Here is an 18490-nt window from a genome sequence, read left to right as displayed (position 1 = left end):
ATTTCTATTTTTAATTTTTTGAGGAACATCCATACTGGTTTTTCCACAGTGGTTTCACCAGTTGGCATTCCCACAAACAGTGCACAAGGGGTTCCATTCTCTGCATCTTTGTCAGCTTTTCTTGTTTTTTGTTTTTTTAATTTTAGCCATTCTTACAGGTGTAAGAGATACTTCATTATGCTTTTGATTTGCATTTCCCTGATGATTAGTGATGTGGAACACCTTTTCATGTGTCTTTTGGCCATCTGTATGTCTTCTTTGCAGAAATGTTTGTTCACGTCTCATGCTCATTTTTAATTGGATTGTGTGTTTTTTGGTGTTGAGTTGTATAAGTTCTTTTTATATTTTGGATACTAACCCTTTATCATAGAAGTCATTTGCAAATATCTTCTCCCATTCCATAAGCTTTTTAAAAATTTTGTTGTTTCCTTTGCTGTGCAAAATATTTTTATTTCGATGTAGTCCCAATAATTTATTTTTGCTTTTATTTCCCTTGAAATAGAAAAATGTTGCTATGGCTAATGTCAGAGAGATTACTGCCTGTGCACTCGTCTAGAATTTTTATGGTTTCTTGTGTCACGTTTAGGTCTTTAATCCATTTTGAGTTTATTTTTGTGTATTATGAAGAAAGTGGTCCAGTTTCATTCTTTTGTTTGTAGCTGTCCATTTTTCCCAACACAGTTTGTTGGAGAGAGAGTCTTGTTCCCACTGCATATTCTTTCTCCTTTGTTGATGATGAAATTACTGTATCGTTTTGGGGTTATTTCTGGGCTCTCTGTTCTGTTCCGTTCATCTTTGTGTCTATTTTTATGACAATACCATACTGTTTTGATTACTACAGCTTTGTAATATATGTTAAAGTCTAGGATTGTGACACCTCCAGTTTTATATTTCTTTTTCAAGACTGCTTTGGATATTCAGGGTCTTCTGTGGTTCCATACAAATTGTAGGATTGTGTGTTGTAATTCTGTGAAAATGCTGTTGCTATTTTGGTAGAAAGTGCATTAAAACTGTAGATTGCTTTGGGTAGCGTGGCTGTTTTAACAGTATTTGTTCTTCCAATCCATGACCGTGGAATACCTTTCCATTTGTTCGTGTCGTCTTCAATTTCTCTAATCATTGTGTTACAGTTTTCAATGTTCATTTATTTTTGAGAAGGAGAGAGAGAGAGAGAGAGAGAGAGAGAGAGAGAGAGAGAGAGCGTGCGCATGAGCAGGGGAAGGAGCAGAGGAGGGGCAGAGAGAGAGGGAGACACAGGATCCAAAGCAGGCTCCAGGCTCTGAACCTCCAGCACAGAGCCTGATGTAAGGCTTGAACTCATGAACGGTGAGATCATGACCTGAGCTGAAGTTGGACATTTAACTGACTGAGCCACCCAGGTGCCCCTTGTGTTACAGTTTTCAGAGAACAGGTCTTTCATCTCCTTGGTGAAATTTATTACTTGGTATTTTATTATTTTTGGTGCAGTTGTAAATGGGATTGTTTTTTTACTTTCCCTTTTGGCTGCTTCATTATTAGTGTATACAAATGCAATGGATTTCTGTGTATTGATTTTGTGTCCTGCAACTTTACTGAATTCATTAATGAGTTCTGGTAGTCTTTTGGTGAAGTCTTCAGAGTTTTATATATATATATATATTATTTATATATATATAATATATATTTATATTTATATATATATTATATAATATTATATATTATATAATATATATATTATTTATATAATTATATATATATATATAGTATAATTAGTGAAAAGTTTTACCTGCAATTATTGAAAGTTTTACTTCTTTCTTACCAATTTGGATGCCTTTTTTTTGTTGTTGTTGTTGTCTCATTGCTGTGAGTGGGACTTCCAATACTATGTTGAATAAAAGTGTTGAGAGTAGACATCCTTGTCTTGTTCTTGATCTTAGGGAAAGGGCTCTCAGTTTTTCACGATTGAGTATGACATTAGTTGTGGATTTTTCATATATGGCTTTTACTATGTTTCTTTTAAACATCCTTAGTTGAGAGTTTTTATCATGAATGAATGGTGTGCTTTGTCACTTTTTTTTTGTATCTATTGAAATGATCATATGGTTTTTATGCTTTCTTTTGCTAATGTGAAGTATCACATTGATTTGTGAATATTGAACCACCTTTGCAACCCAGAAATAAATCCCCCTTGATTCTGGTGGATGACTTTTTTTTAATGTATTGTTGAATTTGGTTTACCGGTGTTTTGTTGAGAAATTTTGCATCTGTGTTCATCAGGGATATTGGCCTGTAGTTCTCTTTTTTAGTGGTGTCTTTATCTGGTTTGGGTATCAGGGTAATGCTGGCCTCATAGGATGAATTTGGAAACTTTTCTTCCTCTTCTATGTTTTGTATATATTAGTTTGAGAAGAATAGGTATTAACTCTTTTTTAAATGTTTAGTAAAATTCACCTGTGAAGTCATGTGGTCCTGAACTTTTGTTTGTGAGGAGTTTTCTGATTACCAATAAAACTTCATTGCTGGTATTGGTCTGTGCACATTTTCTATTTCTTCCTGATTCAGTTTTGGGATGTTATGTGTATCTAGGAATTTTCCATTTTTGATTAGTCTGGCCAGGCTTTATCAATTTGTTGATCTTTTCAAAGAAGCAGCTCCTGGTTTCATTGATGTGTTCTATTGTTTTTTTAGTTTCTGTTTATTTCTTCTCTAATATTATATTTTTTATTATATCCTTTTATATCCTATTATATTCTTTCTTCCTTTACTATATCCTTTCTTCTACTGGTTTTGTTCCTCTTTTTGTAGCTTCATTAGGTGTAAGGTTAGATTGTTTATTTTAGATTCTTCTTGCTTCTTGAGGTAGGCCTGTATTGCTGAACCTCTTTTATTGTTTAGACCATTGTGCTTTCTTTTTCATTTGTCTCCATGTATTTTTTACATTTCCTCTGATTTTTTTTTTCCCAGAGAGAGTGAGAAGGCACACACATGAGAGGGAGGGGCAGAGCAAGAGAGAGAGAATCCTAAGCAGGCTCCACTCCCAGCATGGAGCCCAATGCAGGGTTTGATCTCATGACCATGAGATCATTACCTAAGCTGAAACCAAGAGTCAGATACTTAACTGACCAAGCCACCCAGGCGTCCTTTCATTTCCTTTTTGATTTCTCAGTTGACCCATGAATTGTTTAGTAGCATGTTATTTAACCTCCATGTATTGTGTTCTTTCCAGACTTTTTCTTGTGGTTGATTTTTTAGTTTCATAGTGTTGTGGTCAGAAAAGATACATGGAATGACTTTGATCTTTTTGAATTTGTTGAGACTTACTCTGTACCCTCACATACAATCTATTCTGGAGAATGTTCTGTGTGCACTTGAATGTGTATTGTGCTACAGGGACCTTTGCCTGTGTTATCCTCTGAAGCTTTCATTGGTGGGTGGAATCTATAGTCAGACCAGGCCCACTGCTAGAGTCTAGTTTGAACTGGTGTGTGTGGTTGTCTTCCCCTCTCCTTGTGCAGGAGTCACTTTGACGTGGTCCTGGCCCCTTACCAAGCTGCTTGCATACTCTCAGGTTTGTGCACTACCTTGGCTGGCTCTGTCCAAAGGTCTGTTGGAGGAGGCAAGTCTGCAGGAGAAAACAGGGGCAGGCTTCTTAGTATTAGCCAGGTCTGGACAGGTCTGCTGTGGGATAGGACCTGGAATGAGGCATAGTTGGAGGGGGCTTGTATGGAAGAGAACACAGGACTGTGGTACTCTGTTAACAAGTTAGTTGGAACTTGTCGGGGCTGAGGTTTCTCCCCCCAAGTGTCCATGTGTCTAGTCTGGGGGTGGGGGAGGTGGGGGAGGGAAATGGTGCCTTCCAACTCCTTTCTTCCTGGAAAAGTCTTCCAAGGATCCCTGTCCCTCCAACACATGCTCTGAGATTAGTAAACACCTCTCTCTCCCATATACTTGAGGCATTTTTCAGACTGCTGCTTCTATGCCGTATCTCCACAGGGCTGTTTTTGGTGCTCTTTATGCATGGGGACTCAGTTTCCTCTGCCCTCTCTGCTCTCCTAGAGCTGAGCCTGCTGATTTTAAAGCTCCAGGTGTTAAGCCCCACTGATGGTAAGAACTTGTGAGATTAAGCCCCACTGGTTTTCAAAAGCCAAATGTTATGGAGACTGGTCTTCCCTATATGGGATCCCTATGCTTAGGGTGCTTGGCCTGAAGGTCTGTTTCTTATCCCTCTCTGAGCCTGTGATGTTGGTGTCCTTCCCTTATGCAGACAGTCCCATGGTCCATTTAACTCCTGATTCCTTCCCTCCTTCCTTCCTTCCTTCCTTCCTTCCTTCCTTCCTTCCTTCCTTCCTTCCTTCCTTCCTTCCTTCCGTGTGACCTTATCTCTACATTTAGCTGTGGAGTCTGTTCTGCCAGTCTTGGGTCATTTTCTTGGTTATTTACACTGATATGGGTGTTAGTTAGTTGTGTTCGTGGGATGACATGTGGTTAGGATCTTCCAACTCCACCATCTTCCCTGGAAGTCTTATTTATTCTTGTTTTAATCCAGCAGTTCCACCAGCAGTATCCTTCCTTAACAGATGAATGGTTAAATAAGCTATAATATATTTACACACTGGAATACTATTCAGCTGTATGAAAAAAAGAAGGAGGAGGATTTCTAACGATAAATGGAAAGATTCTCTAGGCTTTTAGAGGAAAATAAAGCAAGGACAGAACTGAATTACTTACCTTTTCTGTAATAGAGAAAGAAAAGTAATACTGTGTTTTTATTTGCAAAAAGAAATTTTAGAAGGATAATAATAAACCAGTTAAAGTGACTAATTGGGAATATGTGGAGTGGGAAATAGGGTACTACAAGAAGGGTTTCTAGATTTCCGTGTGTATACTTACTTATTTTGTTTTTGCTTTTGAGTCATATGAATGGATTACTTATGTACAACTTAAAATTATTAAAAGTTGACTGAACAAGAAAAAAATTGAAAATTTATGTGAAAGACTTGTAAACTGAAAATACCATGTAAGTGTTGGTTACTTATTTGAATTTCAGTTGTGATATAGAATCTGGAACATAAAATATGGTTATGTGTCAAGGTTAAAATTTTTAATCCCCCATGTCTTTCTACCTTCCATCCATTTACCCTTTCTGAACAATTTAGTCCTAAAGCCATTAGGTAGGGCTGAACACTGATGTCAGTTGGTTGAGACATGGTGGTCCAAGGCAGAGTATTAGAACCCAAGTAAGTTAAGGAGGACATCTCCATAGCTGCTGCCTGATACAGAGTGTCAGTGCCCAAGTGGGATGTTGAGGGCATCCATCTCGGCTCGCTGAGCCTGAGGAAAAGAAAATGTCCATGCAGGTGAGGGAGTGAGAAATGAAAGACTGGTTTCATATAAGGGAATTGATAAAATAAACACATTTGAAGGCTAATGAAAGGCATGTTGTTCTGATTGTTAGAAAAGGGAGTTATAAATGAGAAAACTAGAAGAACCTTGTAGTCTTGGAATGGAATTGGATTTATTGGTGCAAATTTATGTTTTAATATATATGTACACGCATGTATATACTCAAATGCAATAAATGTAAATGTAAACTTGTTTATGGATATGTTAGATACATATGTGTACTCCTCAGTCCTGTCAGAGCAGTGAGAGCAGAAGCACAATGAGACCCCAACATGTGGGCTCATACCTAGTATCTAGATCTTAATGTCTTAATTCCCTTCTCCATTAGAATGAACCAGGGCTCTTTAGGGAAATGACTGGTCCTTAGACTGGAGCAGGGAAAGAAAAAGAAAAGCCTGGAACTTGTGCCAGAAGCTTAAACAATGATGGGAACATGTCAAAGGGACATAGAAACCAGCATGAAGGGCCTGTCACTGGCTAAATAGGGAAAACTCTAGCATAAAAACAAATAATGATAGTAGCAGATTACAACCCATTGGATGAAATAGAAAACCATGAGTTTATACTGATATAAATAAGTTGAAAGTTTGATGAGAAACAGCATTTTTATGGCATAAAAATAAAATAGCATACGAATTTCATTTTCCCCCCACCCCTTATCAAAATATTATTAATTACAAAGGAGAAAAAAGTTTGTTTACAGTGAGGTTGCTTGGTAGGTGCCACCTTAATCAAGTGATCATCAGTATTAAGAATATTATCATTAATGGGCATTGAAATCATATGCCACATGAAAAGTGGCTGTATTATGATTATGTAAGGGAATGTCCTTGTTTGTAGAAAATACACATTGAAGTATTGATGCTGTAGTTCATAGCATCTCAGGTAGTCAGCTTATTCCCATTTGGTTCAGGAAAAAATAATTCTTTGAACTAAGTTTGCAACTTGTTTGTGAAAATGTTAAAAAAAAGTTAATAAAAATTAGAATCCATTTATAAGAAGCCAGGTTTTTTTTCAGTGGTGTTTATAACTTATTTTTTATGCGTAAGTAGAGCATGATTTTTTGTGGGTTAAAAATAAAGCATGGCATCATTCTTTTTGGAATGAAAGTGAGATAAGAAAACTGAATCCTTTTGCTCTGTGGTTGTGCTCATAGAAGGCCTATGTCTGTCTACCTGAGGGTTGCAGACTGTGCCCTCTCCCCTCATTAGACCATCTTCCCGTGAAGTTGTTGCTATGTGGATTCAGAAAAGCCATGACTTCAGAATGGGAGGGAGAAAAGACTCTGGACAGCTGAGGAGTTAGTAGGAGAGAGGGGTGTGTGTGGGGGGGTGTGTGTGTGGGTGGGTGTGTGTGTGTGTGTAGTAAGAAATTTTATGTATACTTTAATGCTTCAGTCCTGAAACTGATGGATGTTTGTCCCTTTCCTCCCTATAGCAGATTGCTTCATGATTCAGAGATTGGATATACCAAGGTCCCTCAGCCTAGAATATCTTTCTAGCCCTCCCACTCTTCCTCTTTCATCTTAACTCCTGTGCTTTTTTGTAGTCCTGGGTTAAATGTCATTTTTTGGTTTCCCTAGACTAGGTTAAGTCCTCTCTTGGACAGTTCACTTAAGTATCATTGATCCTTAACCTCTATTTTAATGTGGGGATAATTATAATACTTCCTAGAGTTGTTGTGAGGAATAAAAGAATAACTGTGTGTAAAATGGAATAGTGCCTAGGCACATAGTAAGTACAATGAGTTAGCTATTGCTAACATAAAAGAACATATTTGAAATATTATATTTCATTATACATAGTTGTCTAATTATTTGTTAAATGCCTCTTTCTCTCATTTGATTGTTAGTTCCATGAGGAAAAGGACTGTTTCATTCAACTGTTTCTTAGTTTTTGGTATACATTGTATTCAAATTGAGTTTTATTGACAAATAATTGACATATATCATTCCATAAGTTTAAGATATACAGCCTGATGGTTTGCTTTACGTATACCATGAAATGGTTACCAGCATAGATTCAGCTAACATTTATCTTCTCATACAGACAGAATAAAAAGAAAAGAAAAAAAAGGAAGAAAAAATTCTATTTATGCTGAGAACTATTAGAATTTACTCTTTAAAAAATTGTTTTTAATATTTTTTTTTTGAGAGAGAGAGGGAGAGAGGAAAGGGAGAGAGAGAGAGAGAGAGAGAGAGAGAGAGAGAGAGCGCGCGCTAGTGGGGAAGGGGCAGATAGAGAGAGGGAGACACAGAATCTGAAGCAGGCTCCAGGCTCTGAGCTGTCAGCACAGAGCCTGATGCGGGGCTCGAACTCACAACCAGTGAGATCATGACCTGAGTCGAAGTTGGACACTCAACCAACTGAGCCAACCAGGTGCCCCTAGAATTTACTCTGTTAACAACTTTCCTATAATATTACGAAGCAGTGTTATCTATTATTGTGTTGTGCATTATTACATCCCTAGTACTTATTATTACTGGAAATTGGTACCTCTTGACCACCTTCCTCTAAATCTGCCTCCCCATACCCTCCACTTCTGGTGACTACAAGTCTGAACAGTATTTGCTTTTCTTTGTCTGACATTTCATTTAGCCTAATGCTTTCAGGGTCCATCTATGTTGTCACAAATTGTAGGATTTCCTAATTTTTTGTGGCTGAATAATATAGTTTGTGTACATATAGTACACAATATAGTGTGTACATGTGTACATTACAAATGTACATTACATGTGTGCAAAATAATATAGTTTGTGTACAACAAAGAAGTTATGTTACAACTTCTTTATCCATTCATCTGTCAATAGAAACTTAGGTTCTTTCCATGTCTTAACTATTGTAAATAATGCTGCTATGAACATGGGTGCAGATATATTTTTGAGTTAGTTTTCATTTCATTTGGATATGTATTCCCAGAAGTGGAATTGTTGGATTGTAATACAGTTCTATTTTTAATATTTTGAGGTTCCTCCATGCTGTTTTTCAAAGTGGCTGCACCAATTTGTAGTCTTAGCAAGAGTATACAAAGGTTCCCTTTTCTCCAGATCCATGCTAGTGTTTGTTATCTCTCAACTAATTGATGATGACCATTCTAATAGACATGAGGTGATACCTTATTGTGGTTTTAATTTATATTTCCCTAATCACTAGTAATATCGAGTATCTTTCATGTAAAACCACCTGGTTTTGCCTTTAAGCATATTATGTAGTTATAACTTTGGTGAAGTTACTTAAACTCTCTGGGCTTCATGTTTCTTATGCATTAAACTGGGCTATAATATCTACCACCCTGAGTATTAAAGAAAATAGTTTTAAAGACCTAGCATTTCGATGGTGATCATTAAATAGAAGGTTGTTAAGATGTGGCCAAGAATATCAGTACCAAAAATATCAATATTTTAGTAAGTGTTTAAATGAAATAATATACATGGAAATATCTACTGAATTTCCTGACTCCAAAGTAGGTATTCAGTTATTTTAGCTTCTTACTTTAACTTTTTTCTAATATCATTTATAGCTACAAACCAGTAAGCACATGCTAGTTCTAGATGCTGTATAGAGCACTTTATGTATTTTATATATAAGTACATATGGAGACACACACACACACACACACACACACACACACACACACACACACACACCTTAAGTGTCACAAATACCCTGCCCATTAGATAGGGTTTTTCTTTCCATTAAATAGATAAATTTAGCGAGGTCAGGTAACTCGCTGAGCCAGGATTTAAATTCACATCTTTTTAGTTGTAAAACCTTTATTCATTTTAGTTTATCATGCTGTCTCTCTACATTTTTGGTTAGAGGTGATTTTGGAATTACCAGGTGTTCTCTTTTATAATGCCCTTGGTGGTGATGGCATCTATAAAACAGTTGATCTTCAAAAACTGTGATTTCAGTCAGATTACTTCCTCTGAAAACCTACGTGAGGTCTGTTACATGGAAGAGTGTACATACTGGTAACTGTGATAAAGCACCAAAATATTTTTAGGAGTATCAAAGTCCATGGTAGATTGCACCTTTGGTAGTTGTGAGCAGTGAAAGCTCTAGAATCTGGGAGTGGGAGAAAAGCAAGAGAATGAAGAAAAAGGAATAGAAATACATTATGCTTTCATACTATGCCACTGTACAACCTTCTTGTCCTAAACTTAGCTCTTATTAAAAGTTTGTTAAGAGAGGGAAGCAAACCAAGAGACTTAAATATGGAGAACAAACTGAGGGTTGCTGGAGGGGAGTTGGGTGGGGGGAGCATTGGTTAAATGGGTGATGGGCATTAAGGAGGGCCCTTGTTGGGATGAGCACTGGGTGTTACATGTAGGTGATGAATTGCTAAATTCTATTCCTGAAATCATTATTACACTATGTGTAAACTATCATGGATTTAAATTTTTTAAAAGGCAAAAAACAAAACAAAACAAAACATTTAACTGTTCAACACATGAATACATTCTCATTTCAAAATAATAAACATGTATGTTTAATATATGTAAACAGATACACATACATTTAGTAAAATATGAAAGCTTTGTATTTCTCGTCTTATCCCTACATATCTGCATAGAAATTTTCTTTCTTAAAAATATGTTATTTATGTTAACTTGTAATGGGTATATTATTATATTTAAGTGAATTAATATTTTAAAATTTCTCAGCTTTAATGTCTTATATGGGAAAATATTGATAGATCTAACTCACAGAAACAAAAGGCCTAAATGGAGTTTGAGATCAAATACTTTGAAAACTGCTGCCATCTCTTAAGTCACTTGTAAAGAATATTGTTGTAGACCATAATAATATAGAAAAACTCCCTTGATTTAACAATGTTTATGAGAAAAGCACAACACAAACCCAACAAATATTATTACAATTATGAGATTAAGAATAGAGAACAGTACTGGAGAAAATGTAGTAAAATCAATATATTAAGGCTATATTTTGAATTATTTCATACTTGTTTTTTCTAAAGGCTTTTATACTGTAAATTAAACTTGTGTATGGTGAAAAGTTTGTTAAAACATGAATGGGAATAATATCTCTATTTCAGAAACTCTGTAGTGATGCTCAAGTAAAAGTCTTTGGGAAATGCTGCCAGTTGAAACCTGGAGGAGACAGTTCTTCCTCACTGGATAGTTCTGTGACTTCATCTTCTGATGTAAAGGACCAATGTCCTAAGTACCAAGTAAGATCATTGATGTCATTTACTTATTCATTAATTTACAAATATTTTTGAGTGTCCGTGATGTGTTATGCACCATCCTAGGGATTGCCGTACAATAGGAACTAGTCCTTACCCTCCTGGAGCTTACATTTGTAGCTGTGGAGACAGATAATTAAAGAAGTATATTTATGCATTTTGATACATCTTAGGAAAAGTACAGAAAACTATGGTCATAGGTAGCCAGGAGTATTTTCTCCCTTTTATTTACCAGATTTTTTGGGTTATGAGAATAATTTATTTTAGATATCTTTAATTAATGAAATTAAGTATGATTGGAACTATACACATGCAGAAATGGACATTTTTGTTTTTCAAAAGTAATGTGATTCTTCTTTTAAAATACAAACTTAAACAAAATAGTATCTAATAGTAACTTCTCTTTAAATTTGTTATATTTCACATAAGTGTTTGGTTTCATACCAAGTAAATGTCATCTCTGTGAATTTATTCATGTCATCCAAGCTTGCATGAATGCATCACAAGTATTTTATATTTAGCGGTACCAAAATGGAATCCTGGGCTTTTAAATTATTTGTAATTAGGTAGTCGTGTTTGGAAGGAAAGTGACCCTTATATGATGTCAATATGACAGTATCTATGAAAGAGCTCTGAAGTTATTAAAATCCAGATATTAAGAGGTAGTACATAATTTCCCCTGTCCACCTTTATTCCTCCAGCTTAAGCATGATACATTAATAAGTTCCTAATTGTGCTATATGCTATGTGACATCATCATACTTATACCAATTTGGATGTTTACTACTTTGATGAATTGTGTAAGCTTGCCTTTCTTCCTAAGATTATGGAGTTGAAAATTAGCACATGGATACAGATTATAGGAACCCTGAAGCATTGAGTGATTGGACTCTTATATTGCATCAATATCTCTAGAGATTTTCTTTAAAAGATTTTATTTTTAAAGTTTATTTATTTATTTTGAGAAGGACAGAGACAGTGTGAGTGGGGGAGGGGCAGAGAGAGGGAGAGAGAGAATCCTAAGCAGGCTCTGTGCTACTAGCGCAGAGCCTGATGTGGGGCTTGAATTCACGAAACTGCAAGATCATGACCTGAGCCAAAACCAAGAGTTGGATGCTTAACTGACTGAGTCACCTAGGTGTCCCAAGATTTTCTTTTTTAAGGTACAGATTCCTAGGCTTTGTGCCCAGATATTCTGATAGTAGGCTGAGTATGGTCATGGAACTCTGTTTTTTTAGTAAGAGACATTGAATTATTGTAGCATATAGTTCACTACCCTTGATAAAATGTGATTTCAGGTAACTAGAACATTATCTTTGATTAACACAGATTATTACAGATTAATAACTTCCAACAATGAGTATGTTCAAAAAATTGCCTTTTTAATAAGGGCATTATAAAAAAAAGTATTAAACTAATAGCACTTCTAAAATTATAACCTTTATTATAGATTATGTCATATATAAATATGCCAGTGACATTTATGCTGAGTATTCGATATGTATTAGAGTAGGCAAAGAGAACCTTTACTAGCGAACTATATGGTCTGATAAAATTTAAACACCAATTTATTTTTACTGCTTTTTGGTTTCTGAGGTTTCTTTTCTAGTTTAGTATTAAAATCTATAACTGCTTTGATACTTAAATTCATAATAATTTTAGTCAAAATAAGAATGGAGTTAGCCACGTTATAGTGAAAATGAGCTTGTAAGAGAAGGCTCTCACTTCTGTCATTAACCAGAAGCAGTGTAGTTTGCCAAGTAGGGTTGGCATTAAATTTTTTTTTTTTTTTTTTTTTTTTTTTGGATACGGGTGGAACAGTAGCTGGGGAGGGGAAGTAGGAGGGAGAGAGAGAATCTTAAGCAGCGTGGAGCCCAACGCGGGGCTCCATCTCACGACTGTGAGATTATGACCTGAGCAGAAATCAGGAGTCAGATGCTACGGACTGAGCCACGCAGGCACCCCTTGCATTGATCTTTTTTTTTAGGAGAAAAAAAAAAAGACCCTCCCATTTGATCATTAAAAAATTATTTGTCTCTGTTTCTAAAATGTTACTTTTAGTACCCAAACCTTTGTGTTTTGAAATAAAAGTTTTTTCTTAACCAAATCCCTAGATGAGTTCTTTTATTAAATAGGTATATCAAAAGTGTTTTTTTCTTTAAACATTAGCTTTTTGTCTTTATTAAAACAAAATTAAGGCTAACACCTAAGAGAGAAAAAATATGTAAGTGAATATATATTTAAAACTAATATGAAATAATTATGATGAAATGGATTGTTATTTGAAGATGTCTCTTTTAAGAAAGGTTGACAAATGTAAATACATAGATTTCTTTAATCCAAAATGGGCAGTAAATAAGCAAAAGAGTAGAAGAATCACATAAAAATAAAAATAGTGTACAGGTATATTTCCTATCCTCCACGTGTAAAATGAGGGTCCTTGTTACTTTATTGTTAATATCAGAAGAGTCTTTTAAGTATTTTCTTAAAACTCCTAATTCTTGATTTTTTATGATAGAATGATTTAATGAAATTTGTGAATAATTATTATCTTAGATAGTTACTTAGGTCCTCTTTCTTATCAGTTTTATTATATAACTACAAGTTAGGAATTACATTTTTCCTAGGGATTATTTTCTTCACTGGATGACAGGTCTGAAGGTAGGCCATCTAGGTATGATATTTAGGGTTCAAGATGGCTTTAGAGATCAAGGTATCCTTATCTTTCTACTTACCCAGAGTTAATGTGTTAAATTGTTAAATTGTTGCTCTGTGTTCCTAATATGGTATCTCCATCTCCAGTGACTTTCATTTATATCTCATGCATATAAATGTATAAATTGTGAAAGCTGCAACTCCAGCCATTAGTTTAACCCTCGAAATGTGGAAACCAACTCTAAATTTGTCTTTTTTTTTTAATTAAAAAAATCTTTTATTTATTTTTGAGAGAGAGAAAGAGAGAGAGTGTGTAAGTGGGGAAGGAACAGAGAGAGAGAGGGAGACAAAGAATATGAAACAGGCTCTAGATTCCAAGCTGTCAGCACAGAGCCTGACGTAGGGCTTGAACCCATGAACCGAGAGATCATAACCTGAGCTGAAGTTGGATGCCCAACTAACTGAGCCACCCAGGCGCCCCTAAGTTTGTCTTTAAGGGAGGATGTGAAATGCAGTTGTTTTTTCTTTTTTTTCAGTTGGGCACGTTGCTGCCCTGAAACACATTAGACTTCAAAAAATAAGGAATAAGATATTTCAGGGGGTAATTAGTGATATTTACCACAGTATCTAATTAGTGATGAAATGGATGATAATTAAAGACAAAATGATGGAAAGGAATAACTTTTAATTGGAGTTCTTTGAGAATGAGATATTCTCATGTTTTAAATAAGTCCTTTTAAAAAAATACAAAGTAGAGGTAAATTACCGTGTTTGTGAATATCTCTTTTGTACAGCAGGAGTGGTGAAAACTGTTCTGCATGTTCAATGAATTCTGTTTCTTATTGTCTGTCCTGGAGAAACATTGCATATGCACAAGATGTGGTTAAGAATGTTCATTTAAGGGGCACCTGGGTGGCTCACTTGAGTTGGCTAAGTGTCTGACTCTTGATCTCAGCTCAGGTCACGATCTCATGGTTTGTGGGATCAAGCTCCATGTCAGTCTCTGTGCTGACCCTGTGGAGCCTGCTTGGGATTCTCTGTCTCTCCCTCTCTGCCCCTCCCCCTGCCTGCCTCCCTCCCTCCCTCCCTCCCTCTCTCTCTCTCTCTCTCTCTCTCTCTCTCTGTATCTTTCTCAAAAATAACTAAACTTAAAAAAAAAAAAAAAGGAATGTTCATTTAAGCAATATTGTAATAGCAAAAACCTGGAAGTAACCTAAAGAGCCCATCAGTAAGGGGAACTGTGGTATTTTCATACAGTAGAATACTATGCAGCTGTTCAAAAGGAATCTTTGTATAACCGTATAGTTAGATGTGTAAGACATTGTGAAATGGAGAAAATCAAGCTATAGAACAGTGTATACAGTGTAGTATCACTTAAAAAAATCATTATGTAGCAGCGCCTGGATGGCTCAGTCGGTTAAGCATCCGACTTCAGCTCAGGTCATGATCTCTGGGTTTGTGAGTTCGAGCACTGCATCAGGCCCTGTGCTGACAGCTCAGAGCCTGGAGCCTGCTTCGGATTCTGTGTCTCCCCATCTCTCGGCACCTCCCATTCTCATGCTCTGCCTCGCTCTGCTTCTCAATAATAAATAAACGTTAAAAAAAAAAAACCATTATGTAGAATAACTATAGCAAAGCAATTGTCAATAAAATTCAATATTGGAAATAGTCATAAGGTTTGACATTCTGCAATTTGATTAATGTTATCGTTATTTTTTTAGGGTTCCCGGTGCTCTTCTGATGCCAATATGCTTGGAGAGATGATGTTTGGCTCGGTAGCAATGAGCTACAAAGGATCTACCTTAAAAATTCATCAGATCCGGTGAGGGCTTTTCTGATTTTTCATTATCCATGTTAGAATATGTAATTTTTAAACATGAGAGAATTTCATATAGTCTTCATGCAGATTGAGCATGTCAGATACTCTTTATGATATTTTGTGGGGTTCATGCTACTTCAGGACTGTTGTAACTATACAGTGAAATGTCTGTCACTTACATATTTTGATTTATAATAAATTGAGAAGTTCCTTGTCTTAGTTTTGATCTCTTTCTTTCTTTCTTTTTCTTCATAGTTCCCCTCCACAGCTTATGCTTAGCAAAGTTTTTACTGCACGGACTGGCAGCAGTATCTGTGGAAGTCTCAATACGTAAGTGATTATGAATGCAGGGAGAATTAATTATTTAGGATGTGCAAAGTAGGGAAACAAACAGAGTATTCTCGGGGTTGCAGCTTAAATTGAGATTTTCTTCTACTCCTTAAGTTTGAAAGTTCACAGAAGCCAGCCTTTTTTCTTCCAGCTTTATTGAGATATAATTGACATGTAACACTATATAAATTTAATGTGTACAGCACATTGGTTTGATACTTTCATATATTGGAAAATGATTACCACCATAGCATTAGCTAACTAATACTTCCATGCTGTCACAATTACTATTTCTTTTTTGTGGTAAGAACAGCTATGATTTAACCTCTTAGCAATTTTCAAGTATAACAGATACAGTATTATTAGCTATAATCAGCATGCTGTCCATTAGATCCCAGAACTTACTGATCTTATAACTGAAGTTTGTAACTTTTGACTATTATCTTCTCATTTCCTCCACTCTCAGCCCCTGATAACCACCACTCTTCTTTGTTTTTCTGTGTCCAATTTTTTTATATTCCACATAGAAGTGATATCATATGGTGTTTGTCTTTCTCTGTCTGACTTATTTCACTTCTCATAATGCCCTTAAGATTCATTTATGTTGTTGCAAATGGCAGGATTTCCTTCTTTCTCGTGGCTGAATAATATTCCATTTTTTGTGTGAGTGCATGCATGCATGCGTGTGTTGTGTATGTGTATGACATCCATTCATCTGTTGTCTCCATTTATTGACTGTTGTCACTAATGCCACATTGAACACCTGAGTGCAGATATGTCTGTGAGATCTTCATTTCAGTTCTTTTGGGTATATACCAAGGAAGTGGGATTGCTGGATCATACGGTAGTTCTATTTTTAATTTTTTGAAGAACCTTCATACTGTTTTCAAGTGGCTATATCAATATATGTTCCCACCAAAAGTGCATAAGGGTTTCCTTTTCTCCATACCCTGGCCACCACTTGAGTATCTCTTGTCTTTTTGATGTTAGCTATTGTAATATGTATGAGGTGATACCTTGTTGTGGTTTGATTTGCCTTTGCTTAATGATTAGTGATGTTGAGCACCTTTTCATATACCTCTTGGCTATTTGTCAGATGCCTTCTTTGGAAAACTGTCTAGTTAGTTCTTCTGAATATTCAGAGGAAGTTACTACTTTTTTAGTCAGGTTGTTTGTTTTTTGCTCTTGATTTGTATGAGCTCTTTATATATTTTGGATATTAACCCTTTAACAGATACATGATTTGCAAATATTTTTACCATTCCATAGATTGCCTTTTCATTTTGTCAATTGATTATTTGCTGTGCAGAAGCTTTTTAGTTTCATGTAGTCACATTTACTTATTGTTGCTTTTGTTGCTTGTGCTTTTCTTTTTATGCCATGTCCAGGAAATTGCTGCTACAATCAATGTCAAGGGAGCTTTTTCCCTATGATTTCTTTTAGGAGATTTGCAGTTTGGAAGTCCTATGTTTATGTCTTTAATCAATTTTGAGTTCATTTTTGTGAATGGTGTAAGATAGGGTTCTAATTTCATTCATCTGCCTGTAGTTACCCAGTTTCCCATAATCATTTACTGAAGGTACTCTCCTTCCTTTGTTAAGTGTTCTTTATATGCGGGTTTTTTTTTCTGGGCTTTTGATTTTGTTCCATTGTTTTCTGTGTCTATTTTTCTGCCAGTACTATGCTGTTTTGATTACTTTAGCTTTGTAGTATAGTTTGAAATCAGGAAATATGATACCTCTGGCTTTGTTCTTTTTCTCAGGATCTCTTTGGCTTTTCAGGGTCTTTTGTACATACAAATTTTAGGATTGTTTTCTTATTTCTATGAAAAATGCCATTGGAATTTTGATAAGACTTGCATTGAATCTATAGATGATTGTGGGTAATATGCACATTTTAATAATATTTGTTCTTCCAACCTACTTTTTTGACTTTTTTTCTTTTCGTGGAAAGATGTTGTGTTTTGTCAAATGCTTTTTCTGCATCTGTTGAGATGATCATACGATTTTTATGTTTCATTCTTTTAATGTGGTAATTCTCATTTATTGCCTGGCATTTATTGAAGCATCCTTGCATCCCAGGGATAAATCCCACTTGATCATATTGAATGATCCTTTTAATGTTCTGTTGAATTTGGTTTCCTAATATTTTGTTTAGAATTTTTGCATCTATAATCATCAGGAAAAGTGATCTGTAATTTTCTTATAATGTCCTGGCCTTGGTGTCAGGATCATGCTGTCCTTGTAAGATGAGCCAGGGAATACTCCTTCTTTGATTTCTGGAAGAGTTTGAAAAGAATTGACATCAATTCTTTAAATGTTTGGTAGAATTTACCAAGGAAACCATCCGGTCCTTGGCATTTCTCTGTTAGGAGGTTTTTGATCAATGACTGATTCTACCTTCTTGTTACTGGTCTTTTGAGATTTTTTATTTCTTCATGATTTAGTTTTGGTAGGTTATATATTCAGTCTTGGGATTTATCCATTTTTTATAGGTTACGCATTTTGTTAGCATGTAATTGTTGATAAGTAGTTTCATGATCCCTTTTTATTTGGTATCAGTGTAATGTCTCTTTCATATCTGGTTTCATTTATTTGAGTCCTCTCTCTCTCTCTCTCTTTTTTTTTTTTTTTTTTTTTTTTGAGTTAGTCTGGCTAAAGGTTTGTTGATTTTGTCTCTTTAGAAAACTAGCCCTTAGTTAAACTGATCTTTAAATTTTTTTCTTTGTTCTCTTTCATATATTTCCCGTCTGATCTTTATTTCCTTCCTAACTTTGGGCTTTTTTTCTGGGTTTTTGAGGTGTAAATCAAGGTTATTTGAGATATTTCTAGCTTCTTACTGTAAGCATTTATCACTATAACTGCCCTCTTTTAAGTGCTTTTGCAGCACTTCTAACAAGTTTTGATATGCTATGCTTCCATTTTTATTTGTTTCAGAGTATTTTTTTAATTTACTTTTTGATTTCTTCTTTGACCCATTAGTTGTTCAGGAGCATGTTTTTTAATCTCCCCATAGTCTGAATTTTTCAGCTTTCCCTGTGGATAGACTGTTTTATCTGTATCTATATTTATATATCTGTTTGGTTCCATTTAGCCT

The 18490-nt window shown here is 35.4% G+C and overlaps 1 protein-coding gene across 3 annotated transcripts in view; it reads left to right on the top strand.

Annotated features, from left to right (window-relative positions):
* FNIP1 (folliculin interacting protein 1) overlaps positions 1-18490 on the top strand; it is a 146961-nt gene that overhangs the window by 70425 nt on the left and 58046 nt on the right. For all 3 annotated transcript variants that reach the window (XM_003980741.6, XM_003980742.6, XM_045058679.1), the window contains 3 exons: positions 10441-10575; positions 14967-15067; positions 15320-15394. In XM_003980741.6, coding sequence (XP_003980790.1) covers positions 10441-10575; positions 14967-15067; positions 15320-15394 — 311 coding nt within the window. The remainder of the gene's footprint in view (positions 1-10440; positions 10576-14966; positions 15068-15319; positions 15395-18490) is intronic.

The sequence above is a fragment of the Felis catus genome, chromosome A1, assembly GCF_018350175.1.
Source record: "Felis catus isolate Fca126 chromosome A1, F.catus_Fca126_mat1.0, whole genome shotgun sequence".
NCBI lineage: Eukaryota > Metazoa > Chordata > Mammalia > Carnivora > Felidae > Felis > Felis catus.
This window is presented reverse-complemented; position numbering and strand designations above follow the sequence as displayed.